The 21,993-nt window shown below is 39.7% G+C and overlaps 1 protein-coding gene across 1 annotated transcript in view; it reads left to right on the top strand.

The window, feature by feature from the left end:
* LOC141124418 (atrial natriuretic peptide receptor 1-like) overlaps positions 1-21,993 on the top strand; it is a 393,221-nt gene that overhangs the window by 173,569 nt on the left and 197,659 nt on the right. The window contains exons 15-16 of the mRNA XM_073612264.1: positions 783-884; positions 1,777-1,908. Coding sequence (XP_073468365.1) covers positions 783-884; positions 1,777-1,908 — 234 coding nt within the window. The remainder of the gene's footprint in view (positions 1-782; positions 885-1,776; positions 1,909-21,993) is intronic.

Here is a 21,993-nt window from a genome sequence, read left to right as displayed (position 1 = left end):
TTGACGCATGTTAACACATCTAGATGTGCGTTAACACTAGGTGCGATTAGACCTTGAGCCTTAATTAATTTCTGTGGCCAGAATACGTTATTATTCTGGCCACTGGAATGAATTAATGTCCAAGCACTTGACACGCCAAAACGCCTTACCTGCATTTACAAACATCAAGCGTTTTTTTCTAGTCAAGACACCTCTGCCAGGAGCAAAGGACAAAAACATCCAATGCGCATTAGGTCTAAAGGATGGAAAGCGTACACACAACTTGAGCCAGGGAATAATCTACTATGTGTTAGAAATGAAAGAGAATAACTGTGGTATCTGTATGGAAGGTTGCATAATAAAGATCAGTAAGCTGAGACTGGATGAGGACACTCAATAGAGCAAGGGAAATACAAAGATTAACAGAGCTAGCAACACAAATATTAATAATTTTAATTATTTGTCATGACATATGGTCTCCAGGAAGCATTTGAAGCGGCAGGATTAAGAGGATTTAATGAGATGCTTAGGTAACATTCAGGATGCACAGATGAAACCGCATATACATAATGCGTAATCATGATCACTCAGCGTTCAGAAGAGGATAAACTATTGACAAGCTTTCAGGGAAAATAAAGCATATCACAATGGACCACACAGAAGGCTTATAGTATTTTATAGTTTTTTCCCTGGGGATTCCAGTCTTCGGAATTGAATTGGAATTTGTTCACTTTTGTTTATTGGCTCATAAATAAAATGTTTGAATTTTTTTTTAATTGCTCACTTCTGTCTTTATTGCTTAGAAAGGAGACACAAATTCAGCAGAGTACTGCTGCCTTCCATTACCAGAGTTAATAAAGGTCAAATCAGATAATGCCTGTCCATGCCCATCAGAATATGTGGAGGTGAGTCACTGCAACACTAAGCAAAAGAAGTAACTTTTGCATGGTCATGTATGCATTTCTATTTTTGGCTGCTATTTAAAGAAGATATAAAAGCCACCATTAAACCAGTTAAGGATTAAGTAAAGTGAATCTATGAATTCACTTTTACACAAGCCTTTCTTCATTTCTGCATTCTGTATTTCATAAGCATTTTGGAGAAATACATCTTCAGACTTTGCAACAGATGCACACAAATCTAGTCATTTACAGCTTGTTAAGAATAAGTTATTGTACATAGTTTGGGCACAGGTACAATTTAAGCATAAAAAACGTGTTATACAAAGGAAGCATAAGTATTGGAAACTGTCTCCTGAAATCATGTGCTGAGCTGCTGTATAAAAAAAATCTGTATACCTAAACTGGCCATAGACGGTGCGAATCACAGCTGGTTCAGCAGGCACCAGTTGAGATTCAAACCATGCATGGGCAGGATGATTGTTCCCAAGTTGATCGATCAACTTGGCTAGAAATAATAAAATCAGAAGTGCTTAAACAAAAACATATGCAAAAATGGCTATACAAGTGCTCAAAAAAAATCCTGAAAGAATGACCAAAGACGCTGTTCCGTTTTAAAAACAAGAACAGTTAATTCAAATCAGTTTTACAAAAATGTGAAATTACAGGCCTCGATAAAGCAAACAAAAGACTGCTGTTATCCATTGAGAAGCACTTGTGCTGTGTCTAATACCTAGATCACTTTATGCCAGTGTATTAAGTTAATCCAAGGTGACCTGTCTCAGTGATATCGCAGCAGAGGCTTTTCACTACACATGAAAACTGCAATGTATCTATGTGCTACTGCGACTGAACCAGATCTGACATGAAAAATACCCTGGATTTCCACTTTCTCTAATTTCTACTGCAGCTGATCAGGAGGTGTAGAAGCCAAAACCTTGCACAAAGGCCTACATTTGAGCAAATAAAGAAACTGCTCTATAAGATGAATCCGAACAAAGTCAGTCCCGTGGATATGATGATGACACTGGTAAGTATGTATTTCAATATCATATTTCATCATATATCATATACTTTGTTACAGAGCTAAACAAGAGCTCCCGTGTTAAAAAAAAAAAACTTTATATACAGAGCTAAGCCATATTTCTATTCTGTAACTTTAGAAAACATATATTTAACAGATTATGTTTATCAAATGCCTGTAATAACTGTTATGCATGTCTAGTATATGTCTAGTACAGTAGAAATGTTGTTCTTATTTCTGCATGATCATAGGTGTGCACAGCCTATTGCATTTGGGTGTGCACTTCAGAGCTCAAACACACGAGTGTGCATGTGTGTGTGTGTGTGTGTGTGTGTGTGTATATATATATATATATATATATATATATATATATATATATATACACACACACACACACACACACACACACACACACACACACATACACAGCTACACACTCTTATGGCAGAGATCAGTGGGAGATCTTTCCAATCTCCCTGCTGACACACAGAGTGCTAATGCTAATTTGCAAGGAATAATGTGCATTAGGGTGTGCCCAGGCACACCCAGCACACCCCCTGCGCACACCTATGTGCATGATCCATTTATGGTATGTGTATGCATCCTAAGTTATGTGTACAGTACATAACACATACAGATATTTATTACCTATCGCAGTACTCCCCCTACCATTCTCTTCAACTGATTTTATCTCTAGGAAGAGTTTGAGAGCCATCCTCTACTTGCTGGACTGGGATGCTGGCTCAGACCCACTCATGTAATCCTGGTGCCTAAGCAGCTCTTGGCTGTGTTCACAAATTTCATACACAGACCTGTTAATTGAACTAGTTTAAAAGTTGAAGTCTTGTCATTGGGGGAGATTGAGGAAATGCTTTCTCCTGCCTGCAGCAGACTGTTGTCATCATCACTGACTGGTGCCATCATCACTAACTGTATTTCAAGGACTGCTTTTTTATGATAAATGTAAAATATAGCTTTATTTATAGCTAAATATAGCTTTTTAAAATAAGGTTAGGAATTTATTCATGCAGACTTGTAAAGTTGGTTAAAGGTCCACTTTAAGCAGAACAAAATAAGCCTTAAGCTACATGGGCACTTTTTAGCTCAGTTGCGATTCCAAAACTGCTGGTAATGAATTGCTATGACGAGTGGTCCCTCAGCCTTTGGTAATTCATGAATAGCTGCCATCAGCAGCTGACAAGCTGTCAATCACGTGTCATTCATAAAAAAAAAAAAAAAAATGTGTGATTGCTCCTTGCCAGCCTCCTGTCCTTCCCTAGCCCCTGTGTGTCCTCTTCCTGTAGTGCTGATGCGCCCCCCCCCCTCCCCCAGTCCTCAAGGTGATGAGATCAAGGTCCTGGCTTCATTTCCATCTCATGTTCAGGATAATAAGTGGGGAGCTCAGTAAACGTGCCTCTCATTTTTGAGCATCTCTTCATTTTGTGAATGAACATGGCAGAGCTCAATATGGAGTAATTCCGTGTTCAGTGTTAATGAGTGCTGAACAGCAGAGGAGATAATTTTCTGTCACAAAGGAGAAACATCAGGGGTTTGACCCCCTGATATTTCTCCAAAAAGTATCTGTCACAATTGTTATATACTGTATACTGTTCACAAGGCCCTTATCATCCCCTGGTGACAGCACTAAAGTAAAAAAAGTAAGCAAATGAAAAAAAAAAATAACCTGTTGCCGCCCTTGTAACACATAAGGAGCTTTAACGCTCACACGCTAAACATAGGCGTCCCTTTGCGGCTGATGTTTCTTTGCTAAGAACGTGCTCACTTCATGCTCCCAGCAGAGAGACTGAGCTATTAAAGACAGCTCTCCAATTCTACTAATGATCTGTAGCCAGAGGGACCAGCACCTGATCATGTGACCACTGTGACAGTCAATTTACAGTGGTCACCATCACTGAATGCAACACATTCAAGTGAATAGGTCGCACCACAAACCACCCTGTAACCAGGTGTAATGTACAAGGTTGTGGAGCAACCTCATTTATTTGAATGGGTAGAATTTTTGCCACAGCATGCGTACAACCCCATCTGACTGTATTTGCAGCTTAAGGAGGGCAGTCAGGGGGCAGTAAACTGGTAAAACTGTGGTTGAGGCACCTATTTTCACCATTCTCTCCTCTCTGCCTGTGTATACAAGCCCTATGCTAAGCGAACTTACATTTTGCAAAATTGAAATTCTCTGTCCAATATGTAAATCGACCTCAAAAAAGTTCTTATTCTTTAAGGGCCCATTCAAACACATGCATTATGACAATGCATGCTAAATCGTGCGTGTTGACATGCATTACCTCATGCATTACCACAACGTATGACAGCCCACCTGCTTTAAAGGCAATGCATTGCAGTTCCATTCATTTGCAAACCCTAAACATAGTACCAAACCCTATCGGATGGGGTCTATGGAAGACAAAATTAGTAAAAAAAATTCCTAGACTTTTTCAAGGCAATATTGCAAGAAATGCATGTTTAGGGCACTGCACTAACAATAGTCAATGTATTGCTTTCACTAAATGTAACAAGTTCTTTAACTGGGGGTGGGGTAGATGAATGACATCATTTTCTCCCTCATTTACAGAATGTGCTCACATGTTTTAAGGTGGAGGCACATTATTGCTACACATTTTGTGTCATGTGGTTGTTTGTTTTTTTATTCTCATATTTTGAACATAATATTTTGGGCATGATTTTACCATTGTATATGAATTATTATATTATTATTATTAATACATATTATTAATATTGTAGATATTTAAATTGTGTCACCAATTTATGCATTGCTTTACTTTAGAGTTGGGGGAACATCCGATTTATCGGGGTGTTCGACCGTTTGTTTGGCCCGCTGAATGGCCACAATGCACTGCGCAGCCGCACAGTGCATTAGAAGACCTGATTGGCTGAAGCAATAAAGGCTTTGCCCAATCAGGGCACAAAGCACTGTTAGAGCCATGATTGGAGAAAGTAATGATGACTCTATCCATTAATGGCTCATTGCTCTTAGCCCCGCCCCACACTTTAAAAATATTCTCCCCATAGCGGTCATTTGCAGAGTGATATTGGCTTGGAGAGAGATAGAGCAGGGCTCTGTTCCATGCTGCCAGTGAGTTATTGTTCTATAGTGTGCTATTGGGCTTCTATTGTCAGTGTAGAATATCAGTTTAGTGTCAGTGTAGTGTGACCATTCATTCTTACTTTAGTGTTAGTTTTGTGAGTGTAATGTGACCATTCATTTTTACTTTAGTGTCAATTTAATTTGTCAGATCAGGTTTTCTGCAGTATATATCAGTGAATTACTGCACGTTTAACGCGGTTCATATCAGTGCGTTACTGCACATATACCACAGTATATTTAAGTGCATTACTGCACTTTTAACACAGTATATATCCGTGCGTTACTGTGTGTTTAACGCAGTATATATCAGTGTGTTACTGTACGTTTAACGCAGTATATATCCTCGCGTTACTGCGCGTTTAACGCAGTATATATCAGTGCGGTAATGCACGTTTAACGCAGTATATATCAGTGCATTACTGCACATTTATAAAAGTATATTTGAGTGAATTACTGCACGTTTAACGCAGTATATATCAGTACTTTACTGCACATTTAATGCAGTATATTTGAGTGCATTACTGCACATTTAACACAGTAAATATCAGTGCATTTCTGCACATTTCACGCAGTATATTTGAGTGCATTACTGCTCGTTTAACGCAGTACATATCAGTGTGTTACTGTACTTTTAACGCAGTATATTTATTTGAGTGCGTTACTGCACGTTTAACACAGTATATTTTAGTGCACGTTTACCACAGTATATTGTAGTGTGTCAGTGCAGTTTTACTGCAGTATATTGGAGTGTGTTAGTGGAATGTGTCTGTGTAATGAGTACTCAAGTTAAAGTGCACCAAACACTACTTTCCATTGATTAAAGTGCATTCACGTACACATTTCCACATCTTTATTACATTTTGTTAATAAGCACCCTCCATCATGTCTGGGAGGCCAACAAGGAGAAGCAGACGTTCCCATGTAGTCCACTGCAGCTGCCAGAGTGGCTTATTCTGCCTCCTTGTCCATAGCTACTCCTGCCATAGTCCCAGCATCAGGCATGGAGGAGTCAGCTGAGTTATTTGAACACAGCGTCAGCCACTTGCTCTTGATGATGTACAACTATTACTTGATTCAGATCTTGGTTCTGTGGTTGAGGAAGGTACTAACATGAGCGTACAGAGAGGGGAGAACACTGGTAAACAATAAATTGGCAGTCATTTTCCCCCAGCCATAGCGTATTGCCAAGTTGTGCCAAGTTGATAATGAGGATGGAGGGGAATATGATGATGGTGATGAGGTCACTGACATGACTCGGGTGCCAAATAGAGCAGAGGAGGAAAGTGGAGTTGAAGCACAACCCCAAAGAGGCAGCCATCATGGAAGAGTAGAGAACAGCCATCCTATTCCACTAGATTGTGGAGCTGTTATCATCTGGCCCACTTCCCACAGCTCAGCAGTTTGGGCCTTCTTTAGCACATGTGCAGCTGATCGCACTGTTGCAATTTGCAAACTTTGCCTCAAGCACCTCAAGCATGGCAAAAACACCAACCATTGGGCTTGACAAGAGCACCTGAAAGCCACACAAAAGGGATGCAATTCTGCTCCTCCTTACTCCTCACCTTTCCGGTCTACCCCGGTATACCTCATGACCTCTCTGCAGCCTCCACTGGCAGGGGTGATGGTATAGTGCATTGTGTCCCAGGTCCTTGCAGCACATCTGCCAGTAGCACACCACCAGCTGTAGACTACAGCAGGCAAATTTCTCTGCCCCATCTGCTGCAGCAAAAAAAATAATACAGTCACTGCCACCCACATGCATGCATCAGTGACACAATCCCTGTTGTGTTCTGCTGGAGCAGACTCTGCATGGCATTATGGACACGGCACTTGAGGCAGAGCAGCTGGAGGAAGAGGAGGACTTCCTTTCCTCTCAAAGTCTGCTTAATGCAGACACCATTCTTGCGATGCCACAGAACACACAATAGGAGAGGGAGGAGGAGGATTCTGGCAGCTTTGGAGGCATTAAGGCAGAGCAAGTCATAAACCAAACCCTTAACAGATGGTTTTCCATCCCCAGAACCCTTGAGAGTAGTACGTGGTTGAGAGAAGGCAGTTCCAGATACTGTAATCCTCAGTGACCCTGAGGAGTCTGCTTCTCATGCCTCCGCAAACTTGCAGTGCATTGGCTCCCTCAATTTTCAAAGCCTGCAAAAGGACCCGAGATTATGTGGCATCAAGGAGAAGGATCACTATTGGTTGGCAACCCTCCTTGACCACCTTTACAAGGGGAAAATGTCAGAACTCATCCTGCCCCCACAGAGTGAGCAGAAGATAAAATCTCTCTAAGGACACCTTAGAGGAGGAGTTTATGTAACACCTTTCCCGGCTCTGATAGGTTACAGTCTGGTGGAAAACGTTGTTTTTGAAGCTTCTGTTGGTCAAGAGAGGAGCGGTGGAGAAGGGGGCCGCCTCAGTGATGCCTTTCAAATTTTTTTTTAGTCCTCGGCGCCCAGGGCTGTCATCTTCCACATCCCATTGACAGCATCTTCATCATATGGTGGGAGATTATCGTGGGACGAAAACAGATATGGAGAGCTTTCCAGCTGATGATCCACTGGGTTTCTAGGTAATGAGAATAGACCACTGGCCAGAACTTGCCCAGAATGCAATAGAGCTGCTGGGCTGCCCTGCATCCAGCATGCTTTCCAGACAGGCATTCATTACTACCGGAGGGTTTTGTGACAGATAAGAGAGCGGGTCTGTCCACAGACTCCATGGACCGGCTGACATTTATCAAAATGAATCAGTCCTGGATTAGCAGCAACTATCAATCCCCTGATGCCAATGTCGCTGATTAAGTGCTTTCTGGATCTCAAATCTCTGAAAGACTCTCTAGGCTGCCTAGCTTTGTGGGTGTCGATTTCATCTGGAAGAATTTTTTTTGGTATAGGTTTCATTGGCACAAATAACACCCAAGGACCAATTTTTTCTGCACCTGTTTGACAGTTGCATATCATTGCTATTTTTGACAGCAAGGCCAATTCTTGCCTTTATCAAGAGTACCTCTATAGGGTTATGTTGTGAAATAACCTCAAGGTGAATAGTGGCGATGGACACACAATAATGTGAACAATACGCATATATATTACATAAATAAAAGAAAAAAGGCGCCTCTAAGATCAGAATTAAAACTTTTAATTCTGCACTTAGAGGCGCCTTTTTTCTTTTATGTGTTTTCTATTAGAAATTGCTCCCCTAAGTGTTTGAAGACCACTTCATCCATCCAATAAAGACACTATCTGCCTGTTCCTGACATTCTGAGAACCCTTGACAAAGGTTTTATCTGGATATATATTACACACCCAGTGAATAGTAGAGCGTGGAAAATGAACATAAAAAGAAATAGTCCATAATAAAAAATGTCCAATTATAGATAAAAAAATCCTTGATAAATGTTAGTTGATTGAATGACTTGACACTACACCATGTGATAGAAAACTTGTCTCCACTTCCCCAATTGGATGTACACTCACCAACACTTTTTGCCTCACACCCTCATGTTCGGCAAAAATAGCATTGCACCCCTTTAGTGTATTGAGTATCCCATCAATCAATCCAAGTATCCAAAGATCAATAGGAATCCATAATCTCAGTGTCAGTGTTTGTTGTATAAAAAATAGTTTCCTGGACAGCGGATGTGAAAACTGTTATGCCGCGTACACACGATGGGAAATTCCGCCAGCAAAACTCCGATGAGACCTTTTAGTCAGAAAATGTGACCCTGTGTATGCTCCATCGGTCTTTTGCTGGTGGAATTCCAGCCAGCAAAAGATTGAAAGCATGTTCTCTATTTTTCGGTCGGGAAAAGTTCCTATCCGAAAATGCGATTGTCTGTACAAATTCCAACGTGCAAAATTCCTACGCATGCTCGGAAACAATTCGACGCATGCTCAGAAGCATTGAACTTAATTTTCTCGGCTCGTTGTAGTGTTGTACGTCACTGCGTTCTTGACGGTCTAAAGTTCAGAGAACTTTTGTGTGACCGTGTGTATGCAAGGCAAGCTTGAGCGGAATTCCGTTGGATTGTTTTTCCGATGGAAAATCCGCTCGTGTGTACGGAGAGCATAAAGAGTGACAAAATGCTCAAAAAACACTCATTTTGCCATGTTTCGGGTATTCCTATTGAAGTTTATGGGGCCCAATCTGCCAAAAAGAAGATCATGTACTTTTGTTTGAGTGACAGGCATTTTGCTTTAGGCAACAGAACACTCAGATGTGAACAGGGGCTCCTGAAATTAATGGGATTTGCCTTGATGAATGTTTTAGAGCTTCAAGTGTTAAGCAAAAAATTGCTCAGGTGTAAATGGGGCCTTACATAACTGTTAAGCCATGTACACACGGCCGGATTTTCCGGCGGAAAATGTTCGATGTGAGCCTGTTGTCGGAAAGTCTGACCGTTTGTTTGCTCCATCGAACATTTGCTGTCGGAATTTCCAGACACAAATGTTTGAGAGCAGGTTCTCAAATTTTCCGACAACAAAAACTTGGCGTCGGAAAGTCCGGTTGTGTGTACACAAGTCCGTCACACAAAAGTTCACGTATGCTCTGAATCAAGCAGAAGGAGCCGTACTGGCTATTGAACTTCCTTTTTATCGGCTCGTCGTACGTGTTGTACATCATCGCGTTCTCACATTCTGAATTTTTGGCCAACATTTGTGTGATCGTGTGTATGCAAGACAAGTTTGAGCCAACGTCCTTTGGAAAAAAATCCACGGTTTTGTTGGTGGAAAATCCAATCGTGTGTACGGGGCATAAGGCAACAGTGAAAGGGTTAGAGATTTCCTCTCACTTCCTGTTTTAAAAAAAAGACAGGCTGACATAAGGGAATGTGAGACCTCTTTACGAAAGGAATTAAACCAGTTTTATGCCCGCTTTAATCAACAAAATAATGATATAATTACAAGGCTCTCTATAATAGTGGGGGATGAGCCTCATTTTGCTCAGGACATGCGTTTAGGTCTGTTAAGGGTTAATAAGAGAAAATCTGCAGGGACCTGATAACATATCAGGCATAGTAAAGAAATGTGCCTTTCAATTGGCAAATGTCTTTTACGGACATCTTTAATAGCAAAAGGTAGTGCTTTCTTGCTTGAAATCCTCAAAAATTTCTTCCAATCCCAATGAAGTCTAGTATTTCTTGCCTTAGCGATTATTGTCAGGTGGCTTTGACTTCTATTGTAGTTAAATGTTTTGAGAAATGAATCTTAAATAATACTAAACAGTGTAGTTCCCCAGGGCTGGATAGCTACCAGTTTTCTTTTAGATAACATACAGTAGATCTACAGAGAATGTTATTGCTCTGGCCTTACATTCTGTATTGTCTCACTTGTAAAACAATAATAATTATATCTGCATGCTTTTTATTGATTTTAGTTCAGGATTTAATGCAGTTTTGCCAATGAAACTTGTTGCTAATCTAGCTAAATTTTTTTGGACTGAGCCCAACCCTTCGTAAACAGGGTTTTGGATTTCCTGTCCCTTAATACAAAGATACCACAGCCCCTTTTTGTTTATTTTATACACTTATGATTGTGTCTCTTGCTTAGAGGTGGACTCTGTGTTAAAATTTGCAGACGTCACCATGGTAATGGAGAAAATAAGGGACGGTGACGAGTCTGCATACCGTCAGGATATGTTCTGACTACCTTGCTACCTTGTAGTAAGTAAGTGTATAAAATAAACAAAAAGGGGCTGTGGTAGCTTTGTATTAAGGGACAGGAAATAAAAGTATTTTCTCCGGTACTACCAGGTTGCAGAATAGCTTCTCTCCTCGATCCATGCGGCTTTTGAATGCTAGAAGTGTTTTGGAATAAACTGATTGGGGGGTTATGTATTTATTATGGTATGAGTATTGTGTTCAGTTTTAATGTTAGGTGTGGAATTCTTTTTGGCTCCATTTACACTAGCGCGACTTCATAGTCGCACAATTTCCAGTGCGACTTTGATACACTCACTGGATCTAAGTCACATCAAAAGTTGCACCAAAGTAGTGCAGGCACCTTTTCAAAGTCGCTGTAACTCCAATCTGAACGGGTGCCATTTAAAAGAATGGGCTGCGACTTGTCATGCGACTTTGATGTTCAAATGTCATGACATGACAAGTTGCACAAGTGGGAATGGAACCTTATTGTGAGGGAGCTACAACTGTGTTTACTTTTATTAATGTTATTGTAAAATGATAATACATTTTCTGATTCTAATTCTGATTCTGTGTCCATGAGTCAGGAATTGAAAGTATATCTGCCTATTGGGACACCAACAAAAAAAAAAAACTTGGCAGGGGTTTTAACCATCTCTGCTTTATTCAAAGCTTTAAAAAAGGCTTTAGCTTTATATATACTTTAATGGCAACTTTATTGGCATTTAATACATAATAAATCTTTCTTTATGCACTTATATGAAAATATAGTATGTTTTGCAATATACTATTACCTATTAAGTTATTAACTAGCAGATAAAACTGAGCTGATATTCAATTCAAACAGTTTAAAGCATAATATCCTAACTGTGTAATTTAATGGCTAATTTGGGCTTTGAGTATTCTCTCAAGTAATATATTTTCAGTGGCAGTTTGAAAGACGTACTGTACAATATTTACAGAGAATGTTACAGCACAGATGGTGTTGATTGTTTTGTGGCATTTATATACCAGAAATAATGTAGTATTTATGACACTGATGAAATGTGGGAAAAACAGATGGTAGGGTATAAATTGCAAAGCTTCATTTTTTAAGACTCTGTTAGAAACGCAAGGGGGGTTATTTACTAAAAAGAAGGCACTGCACCAGTTCATACATTAATTGGTGCACCGGAAAAGTCATTAATTGAACGTGCAAACCGGCGCACATTGAAGCACAAATAACCATAATAAATACCCGCATATGTAAACTGCAACTGGCGCTAGGGTAAATGCGGTTTTCTCATTGATAATAGCGCATGCCCAATACAATTGGTTATTTTAATCTCATTGGATGTGTCTTGTTAGACAATTAGTAGGTGTACTCAGTTAATTAACCCTTTTGATGCTAATCTCATTCCTATCACTTCTAATATATCTTTGAAATGTGTTTTTTTTTTCTTTCTTTACCCAAATCTTTCAATACATTACAAAAGAACAGAGAAGTGTTTCTAAACCCAATAAATTAATATTTTCAGATCTTGATCTTTAAAGGTGACCATACACTGTAATCAGTTTGATCTTAAATAAATTAGATTTAGTGCAAGAGCCTGTTTGATTTCCTATATTTTGAATTAATTGTTCAAGTGCGTCTTCCTATTACCTATTTTGCCTAAATATCGATTTATACAGAGATTGGCCAATCAGATTTGCATAGTGCATGACCCTCTTGAATGCAAATTTAGAATGTAGTTGTGCCATGACCCACTTGAATTTTCCTAACGATATTTCTTGGGCATTATACAAGGCACATGAAAAACAACCTTTTTTCAAAACATGCTAGAGTGATCAAGAATCTTCAAACTACGGCTCTACAGCTGTTGCGAAACTACACATCCCGTGAGGCATTGTAAAACTCTGACATTCACAGACATGACTAGGTATGATGGGAATTGTAGTTTCTGAACAACTGGAGGGCCGTAGTTTGAAGACCCCTGTGCTAGACCATTATTATGCCTCCAGAATTGGGAGTGTGGCATCTACCCAACTTCTCTCTGCTGGTGGACACAAGAACCTACATATATAGATATATCTATATATACACACACACTGAAGCAGGAAGCAGGAAGCAGTATACATTGGCCCAGAAGTGAATCTGTACACAGGAAGTAGGTGTGTGTTTTGAGGCCAAATCATTTAGACATACACACATGACCCACACAAACACCACCCTGTGTAAAAATAAATCAAAAATTATCTTAATTTGCAAATAAGGATCATCTCTTCCACAGAGAACAGTGAGCGGGGCATGGTGGTGGGAAGAAATTAGCAGCAGTACAAGCAACTTCCTGGAGGGGCGTGATGTCATTCCTGTGTGCTGGCCACTGCTTCCGGGAACCAGATATGCACCACGGGTACATACCTCCACGCACACAGCAGTTGCGCATCTCACATACACGGCGGTCACGCATCTAGCTGCAGGAACCCAATTTCTATGGAAGTTAATAGTAAAGCAGATGCAGATTTCCAGGACTGGACTAACAATTATAGTGAATAGCAACTGGTGTTTTCTATTAAACAAGCTATAAATGGGCCATTGACATGAATCACAGTTGAACTTAGGAATGTGCCTTTGCAAAGTTAAACTAAATGAAATTCTTTCTTATTTTTGCTTGGGGATAGAGTGCAGAGGGATTAGAAGCCTTGTCAGTTTTTGGGGATGTCTGCACCCCTGATAGGGTGAAGACACCCCCCAAATTTTGCCAGTTTCTCCTTCAAATTTATTCACTTCCTGACACATAGCCAAACAGGAAGTGAGGGTAAAACCCTACCAATGTCTTTCCTTGGCGACACACAGGTCAATCTAAATAGTTTAATATAAAATATGTTGGTGCGCTTATCAAACTATCCCCATCTGTTGGAGTGGTGCTTATGTATAAAATCCTAAACCATAAAAACACCCTGATATAATCAGTAAAGTGAATAGGTGCAAATAAATATAGCAATCAATAAAATGAATAAATGCAAATAGATGCATCAAAAAACATATAAGGGAGCACACATCCCTAGATATATGTAGATGGAAAAAAAAACAAACAATAAATAGTGTCTGTTTGGACATTCAGACCTCAGCTGGATTAACACAATCACTTGCCTTTGATGAACTTGTTTGTATTTTAACCCTTTCATGACTAAGCCTATTTTTGAAATTTGGTGTTTACAAGTTAAAATCCGTATTTTTTGCTAGAAAATTACTTAGAGTTCCCAAACATTATATATATATTTTTAGCAGAGAATCTAGAGAATAAAATGGCGATTGTTGCAATATTTTTTATCACACGGTATTTGTGCAGCGGTGTTTTAAACGCAAATTTTTGGAAAAGGGACACTTTCATGAATTTTTAAAAATCCAAACAGTAAAGTTACCCCAATTTTATAATGTGAAAGACGATTTTACGCCGAGTAAATAGATACCAAACATGTCACCCTTTATAATTGCATGCACTCGTGGAATGGCGACAAACTACGGTACCTATGAATTTCCATAGGCGACGCTTTAAATTTTTTTTACGGTTACCAGGTTTGAGTTACAGAGGAGGTCTAGGGCTAGAATTATTGCTCTTGCTCTGACGATCGCGGCGATACCTCACATGTGTGGTTTGAACACCGTTTACATATGCGGGCGCGACTTCTGTATGCGTTTTCTTCGCTGCGCGAGCTCGCGGGGACAGGGGAACTTTAAATTTTTTTTTTTTTTTTTTTTTAATGTATTTTATTTATTTTTTTACTTTATAAATTGTGTTTTAAAAAAAATTTTTTTTTTTTACTTTTATTGCTGTCACAAGGAATGTAAACATCCCTTGTGACAGTAATAGGTGGTGACAGGTACTCTTTATGGAGGGATGGGGGGTCTAAAAGACCCCCCATCCCTCCTTTACACGTCAAAGTATTCAGATCGCCGAAAACGGCGATTCTGAATACTGTGTACTTTTTTAAATTCGGCGCCATTGGCAGCCGAGTAAACGGGAAGTGACGTCATGACGTCGCTTCCGCGTTTACAACGAGAAGGCTGGAACGAAGCCGCTCACAGCTTCGTTCCAGCCCGCCCCCAGCCGCCGAAGGTACCCAATTGGACACCGGGCCTCCTGATCGCACGGGAGGCCCGGTAACAGCGGCGGGAGGGGGGGTTGTCCCCTCCCGCTCCTCCGGTATAACAACCGAGCGGCTTTTAGCCGCATCGGTTGTTATACATGGGTAGCCGATTGCCCGCTGTAAACAACGGTACCGGGATGATGCCTGCAGCTGCGGGCATCATCCTGGTATAACCCCGGAAAGCCGAGTACGCAGATCTGCGTACGGTCGGCGGGAAGGGGTTAATTCTCACAGATCACAGTTGCATGATGAATTACATTTGAAAAGTGATGATTCACATAAAGATAAAAGAAAAACCATCATTGTGTGTATTTTTAAATGCTACAAGACTGGGCAAACAATGTAATCCACTCACATATTTGCAGTAGCTGAATCGCTTTTGTTATAATGGTCAGACAGCTTCACCGCTCATACAGCTATCACTGTGTTTGCTGAACACTATGCGAAGAGAAGGAGTCAGTGATGTCTTCGCATAGTGTTCAGCAAACACAGTGATAGCTGTATGAGCGGTGAAGCTGTCTGACCATTATAACAAAAGCGATTCAGCTACTGCAAATATGTGAGTGGATTACATTGTTTGCCCAGTCTTGTAGCATTTAAAAATACTGCACAATGTTGGTTTTTCTTTTATCTTTATGTGAATCATCACTTTGCAAATGTAATTCATCATGCAACTGTGATCTGAGAGAATTAAAATACAAACAAGTTCATCAAAGGCAAGTGATTGGACATTCAGACCTCAGCTGGATTAACACACAGACACTATTTATTGTTGTTTTTTTTTTTTTTCCCATCTACATATATCTAGGGATGTGTGCTCCCTTATATGTTTTTTGATGCATCTATTTGCATTTATTCATTTTATTGATTGCTATATTTATTTGCACCTATTCACTTTACTGATTGTGATATCAGGGTACAGGCATACCCCACTTTTAAGTACACAATGGAGTTTATTTACTAAAGCTGGAAAGTGCAAAATCAGGCTCACTTCTGCATAGAAACCAATGAGCTTCCAGGTTTTATTACCAAAGCTTAATTGAACAAGCTGGGGTTAGAAGCTCATTGGTTTCTATGCAGAAGGGAGCTTGATTTTGCACTTTCCAGCTTTAGTAAACAAACCCCATTGTGTACTTAAAAGTAGGGTATGCCTGTACATGTTTTTTTTTTTTTTTGCATTTTTTGCATTTATTCACTTTATTGATTGAATATTTATTTGCACTGATTCACTTTACTGATTATATCAGGGTGTTTTTATGGTTTAGGATTTTATATATAAGCACCACTCCAACAGATGGGGATAGTTTGATAAGCGCACCAACATATTGTATATTGATTTATAGCAACAGGTGTCACAGCACTAATTAGTTGGTTGCAGCTCACACATTTCTTTTTGGTGTTTTGCTATCTTATAGAGAATCCACATCAGTGCCTTAGTTTTCTTTTTTCACAATCTAAATAGTTTCCCCATTAGGGAAATTGCACTCTAGTATTTTGCTCTGTACACCCCAAATTATTAGGTATCTTGGACAAGCAGGGGTTCTAACACTCACTTGGTTTTCCTCAAATGCCCACAATTAGAAAAGGATTGTCCTGAGCTAGATTTTAGCTCAGTGCTCTAAATCAGTGGTTCTCAACCCTGTCCTCAAGTACCCCCAACAGGCCATGTTTGCAGGTTTTCCTTCATCTTGCAAAGGTGCTTTAAATCAGAGTCAATGGCTTGGTATTTTGGACAGCTATTTTAGCTAAGATAAAGTCCCAAAACATGTCCTGTCAGGGTAACTTGAGGACTGAGGCTGAGAACCACTGCACTAAAATGGAAAATTGAATACTTACCTCTCTGTAATTTTCCTTTCCTGGTGCCTATCCATGGCAGCATACGCACAATCCATGCATATGTTACCATGAAGACACCAGGAAAGTAGCTTTTAGACAAATTTCACCTTTTTTTGTTTTGCCATGCCAATCAGCCTAGTTAAGCTGCAGCTGGGAAATCTGTTGCATGTAATTTGGGGGGGGGGGGGGGGGTAAAATGCATTACTTGGATTGAGCATGCATATGCAAAACAAATTAACTAAACACATAAAGCATAAAAAATTGCTACAAATTTAATTGGTCAAAAAAACAGGACTTGGAAAAGAGCAAGGAAAGCAACAAACACATGTATGTTAATTTGAGACATTAACAGAATATGGTTTTGAGGTCTGACCATTTTGCAGAGGAAATTAACAGGAGTTAAAAGGACTGTGCCCACGAACGGACAGTCTCTTAAGGATTTAAACATTTAGTAGTTACAACAGCTTGAGGAAGCTTTTGTAAAAAAAATGCAGCACAGACAATTAAATCAAAGAGAAATGAACAACCTACAAACACAGATTGACAACATCAAAAATATTTCAGTGAAAACTATCCCCCCCTCAAAAAAAAAACAAAAGTGAAAAATACTTGCTCTAAAACACATTTTTTTTTCAAAGACATAACAAACAAAATACAAAGAGAAAATACATGTGTTACAAACTCTATAAGGACACCCAAATGTACTCTCTTTTTTTTCTCCACTTCAGAAAACTCTATCGAGAGACTATTCAGCTTGATGCTCTTTCACTGTCTCCAACAAGATCTTACATCATCGTGGAAGAGACTTTTTTTTTTTTGTTTTTAATCAACATCCTCCATTTTTTAAACTTCCAGATGCCTTCGGCATCCACACCCTTCTTTTTATCCAACACGAAAAAGAAGTAGAACTTGCTTAGCAAGTACATTGTACATCGTTTACTGTCTAATGAAACCTTTTTATATACATACAAGTTGCGTGCATCCCACAACACTTCCTTTAATGCACATAACACTAACCACAATACTCTCTGTTTATCTTTTTCCAGTTTCCCCAAGCCATACATCATCATTTTCCACTCACTCACTTTCACTCCTGTTATTTCTTTCACCAGATCTTCACTCTTATTGATCGCATCTTTCGCTACACCACACGCCCAGAACACATGATCACTGTCTTCTACGCCCCCACAATTCATTCTTGGACAAATATCAGACACAATCAAATCCCTCCTTTTCATAAATAGCCTTGTAGCTAGACATTCATGCAAACTCATCAATACTATCTGTCTCTGCACATTTGTCACCCCATATACACTAATTTACTTCAATACTTCTCCAGCCACTGAGGAATTAACTCCCTTAAGGTTACACACATACTCCTTCTCTATCAACCACTTTCTCACCTTCACTTTATCCCTCTCCCCTCCTCCTAAATCTGCCAACTTAAACTCTACCCTAAACTTTTCTAATATCCAGTAGTCGCGTGCCACCATGTAGGCCACTGGTATCCTTGAATCCCTTCCCACCCACCCCCATCTCCTAAACAACCTCCCACCCGAAAAATATATCATCCTACCACACACTCCACCATTCCTCAAAATTTTCACCACGCAAAACCAATAATGCATTAACAAAAACACTCTCACATTAGGATAACCCAACCCACCATTACATTCACGTCTATACATATATTCTCTCTTGACTCTTTCCATTTTTGACCCCCATAAAAAAGTAAACAATAACTTATTAATTTTCCTCAATCTTATCTCCCCAGGAGGGAAGATATTGCTTGCATACAAAATGAAAGTAAGATTACTGCCTTGACTACTAAAACTTTCCCATAAATCGACAATTTTCTTAGACACCAAAACCTCAACTTCTTGGTTATCTTTTCTCCCACTTCATTCCAGCACACTTCCCCTTTCATTCCATGGTCAAAGGCAATACCCAAAATCCTCACTCCATCCTCAACCTTCCCAATCTGATCATCCACACATTCCACTTGTCTCCCATATACACCCAAACTACACTTATTCCAATTCACACTCATTCCTGCACATACACAAAAAATAGACAAAAGTAACTTCACCCTTCTTACACCCACCACCGACTGACACACTGCCACCACATCATCCATGTAACCTAAACATTTCACAATTTTACCCCCACTCCCAGGCACCAAAAAGCCCCACACCACCTTATCCCTCTGTATCATCCTTAACAGCGGATCAATAAAACAAATAAAGAGAATAGGGGACAGGGGACACCCCTGTCTCACCCCAGATTTAACCAAAAAAGCCCACCCCAAACTCCCATTAACCAGAACCCGACTACTGATCACCCAATACAACCCTTTTTTTACATTAATGAGCTGCTGTGGTATACCCATCTGCTTCAAAACCTCCCACAAAAACCCATGATTCGCTTTATCATATGCCTTCTCTAGGTCAAATGATGTCAGGATAATCAAACTATTCCTACCTTTACAAAAAATAATTATATCCCTAACTAAAATTAAATTCTCTGAGATCATTCGACCCGGCACTGCACAGGTCTGCGTCTCGCTAACCATCCTACTAATGACCTTAGATAATCTCCTTGCCACCATTTTTGCAAATACCTTGTAGTCTGAATTTAACAAGGAGATAGGCCTCCAATTTCGAATATCCTTCCTATCCCTTTTCTTATAAATTAATACCACTACCCCTTCTCTCATAGATTCGGATATAATACCTTCCCTCATCATGTAACTAAATAACTCAACCACTTCCCCCTTAATAATATCCCCAAACAATTTAAAAAAACTCACTTGGTAAGCCATCCCCTCCTGGGGTTTTATTAGCCCCCATGCTTGTCACAGCTTCCCACACCTCCTCCTCGTTCACCTCTTTCTGCAAAAAAACCTTATCATCCTCTAAATTATCCTCTACCATATCAATCATTCTAGTATCTGACTCATCAACACATACTCCCTCATACAACCGTTCATAAAATGTAGTCACACATTCCAGCACATTCTCTCCCTTACAGTCCCTCCCTTCTTCATCATACACACCCTCAAACACTCCTTTTTCCTTACAAACCTTCTTGGAAAAAAATCTAGAGCATTTTTCATCCTGCTCCAGATGTTTTACTCTTGCTTGAAAAATAATTTGTTTTCCTCTTTCAGTTAATACCTCTTTAATCCTCTTCCTAACATGGTCTATTCTATTATCGGCCATGTCAAAGCCCATATTCCTAAATAAATATAATGTAGCCAACCTGACCTGTAGCCTAGAATATCTCCCTTTCTCACTGTTACTTTTATCCCACTCTTTTTTTGAAAAAATAATTTAATTTTCCTTTTGATCCTATCCCACCACCCCAAAATATTATTGAAATCTTTATTCCTATTAACCCATCTACTATATACATTACTAAAATGGGCTTTGGCATGCTCGTCCTGCAACAATAAACTATTTAACCTCCATACCCCTAAACCAAACTTAATGCTATCCCCCATACTCAAATCAACATACACTGCCACTTGGCCTGAAAAAATTACCAGAAAAAGTCCCATAAAAGACATACAAATGTATCCTCCTCTGTCTAAATTCTTCTTGATATAAGACACCCGAATTCTTCAGCGTAACTGAGCAAATAAACTGCTTACCAGAAAGAAGATCAAAAGAGGCATAATTACCACCAATGCTGGAGAGGTCCGGGACAGCTGATCTGAAGATTGGAAAATGTATCCGACAGCTAATCATCCAATGCAGCAGGTGATAGGGTAACACCAATGCTGGAGAGGTCCGGGACAGCTGATCTGAAGATTGGAAAATGTATCCGACAGCTAATCATCCAATGCAGCAGGTGATAGGGTAACTCCAATTGTGCGGTAAAGCAGGAAGAAAAAGAAGGGACATCTAAGAGCGTTCCATATAGCTAAGTGTGAATTTATTTATAAATCGTGGTACAATCCATAAAAGAGCGCATATAGGAAGCGCTATGTAAAAAACACAGGACACCGACAAACGGAGATGGAACAGACTGTTCGCGTCCGAACAGCTGTGAAAGAGATGACAGCGGGTGACGTGAGACTCCGCCCCCGTACGCGGCGTTACGTCCAATGGACTTCGTCAGCAGGGGTGGAGTCAAGCTGTCACCCGAGATCTTAAATACCTGCCGACTGTCAGCAAAGAGTGTATCTTTGAAACGGAAGCGGAAACAAAATTCCAAGTTATCCCGCACGGAGACATTTGCTGGGACTTATGACAGCAGATATAAAAAATATAAAAAATACATAAACATGGTTCAAAGGGAGTTAATGTTCTACAATCAAGGTATAGATATACCATTTAACCAAATAGATAATGGAACATAATGGTCGGAAAAGTCTGAACAGTCACCCGCTGTCATCTCTAATAAATTACAGCACCACTCAAAGTGCTATAAGAACATTTACATTAAAACAGCCCAAGATATATTTAAAACATATATATAAAAAACATGATATAAAAAACATGAAAAGTCATAAATAACAATAAAAATGAATACTTATTTGTCAGAAATAAAGCAATTGAGGTCGAACTCAATATTTAAACCTCTAGGGACTCCAACTTTTGTTTCATGAATCCAGAGAGATTCACGGCGACTCAATTGCCTAATAAAGTTACCGCCCCTCCAATGTTTCGAAACTTTTTCTATACCCCAGAAATGTAGTTTCCTTGGGTCCCTATTGTGGCACAATCTGAAATGTTTCGATACATAGTGTGACTTTAAACCTTTTTTAATATTGTTGACGTGCTCCGCTATACGGACACCCATTGGTCGGGAAGTTCTTCCTACATATTGCAGTCCACATTCGCACTGCAACATGTATACTACTCCCACCGTGTCGCATGTAATCAAATTCCTGATCTGATAGGTTCTGTTGGTGGCGGTAGCATTAAATTCCTTTCTTCTCTTAACATTGAATTTGCATTGTCTGCAGGCTGGGCATTTGCCACAGGCATAGAATCCTGACATAAAGCTAAATATTCTGCTTTCTTTGATTACCGGAGGGTCAACCACACTTGGGGCAATCATATCTCTCAAGGTAGGTGGTCTCCGATAGACAAATCTGGGACGATCTGGAAGGGTAGGGCCCAAAACATTGTCCTTTTTAAGAATATTCCAATACTTTAGAATGATCTTTTCAACCTTTTTGTGTTGGATATTATAATCCAAGATGATTCTGTATTGAGACTTCTGTTGTTCTGTATTCATAGGTAGTCTCCTATCCGAGTCTTTAACTAAGGAAGATCTATCCATACTGCCCACTTTTTGCACTTCCTCTGCTATAAAAGAACTGGAATAGCCCTTCTGTAGGAATTTT

This window comes from Aquarana catesbeiana, linkage group LG01 (genome assembly GCF_042186555.1).
Source record: "Aquarana catesbeiana isolate 2022-GZ linkage group LG01, ASM4218655v1, whole genome shotgun sequence".
Lineage (NCBI taxonomy): Eukaryota > Metazoa > Chordata > Amphibia > Anura > Ranidae > Aquarana > Aquarana catesbeiana.
Note: the sequence above shows the minus strand (reverse complement) of the source record. Positions and strands in the feature narration are given on the sequence as shown.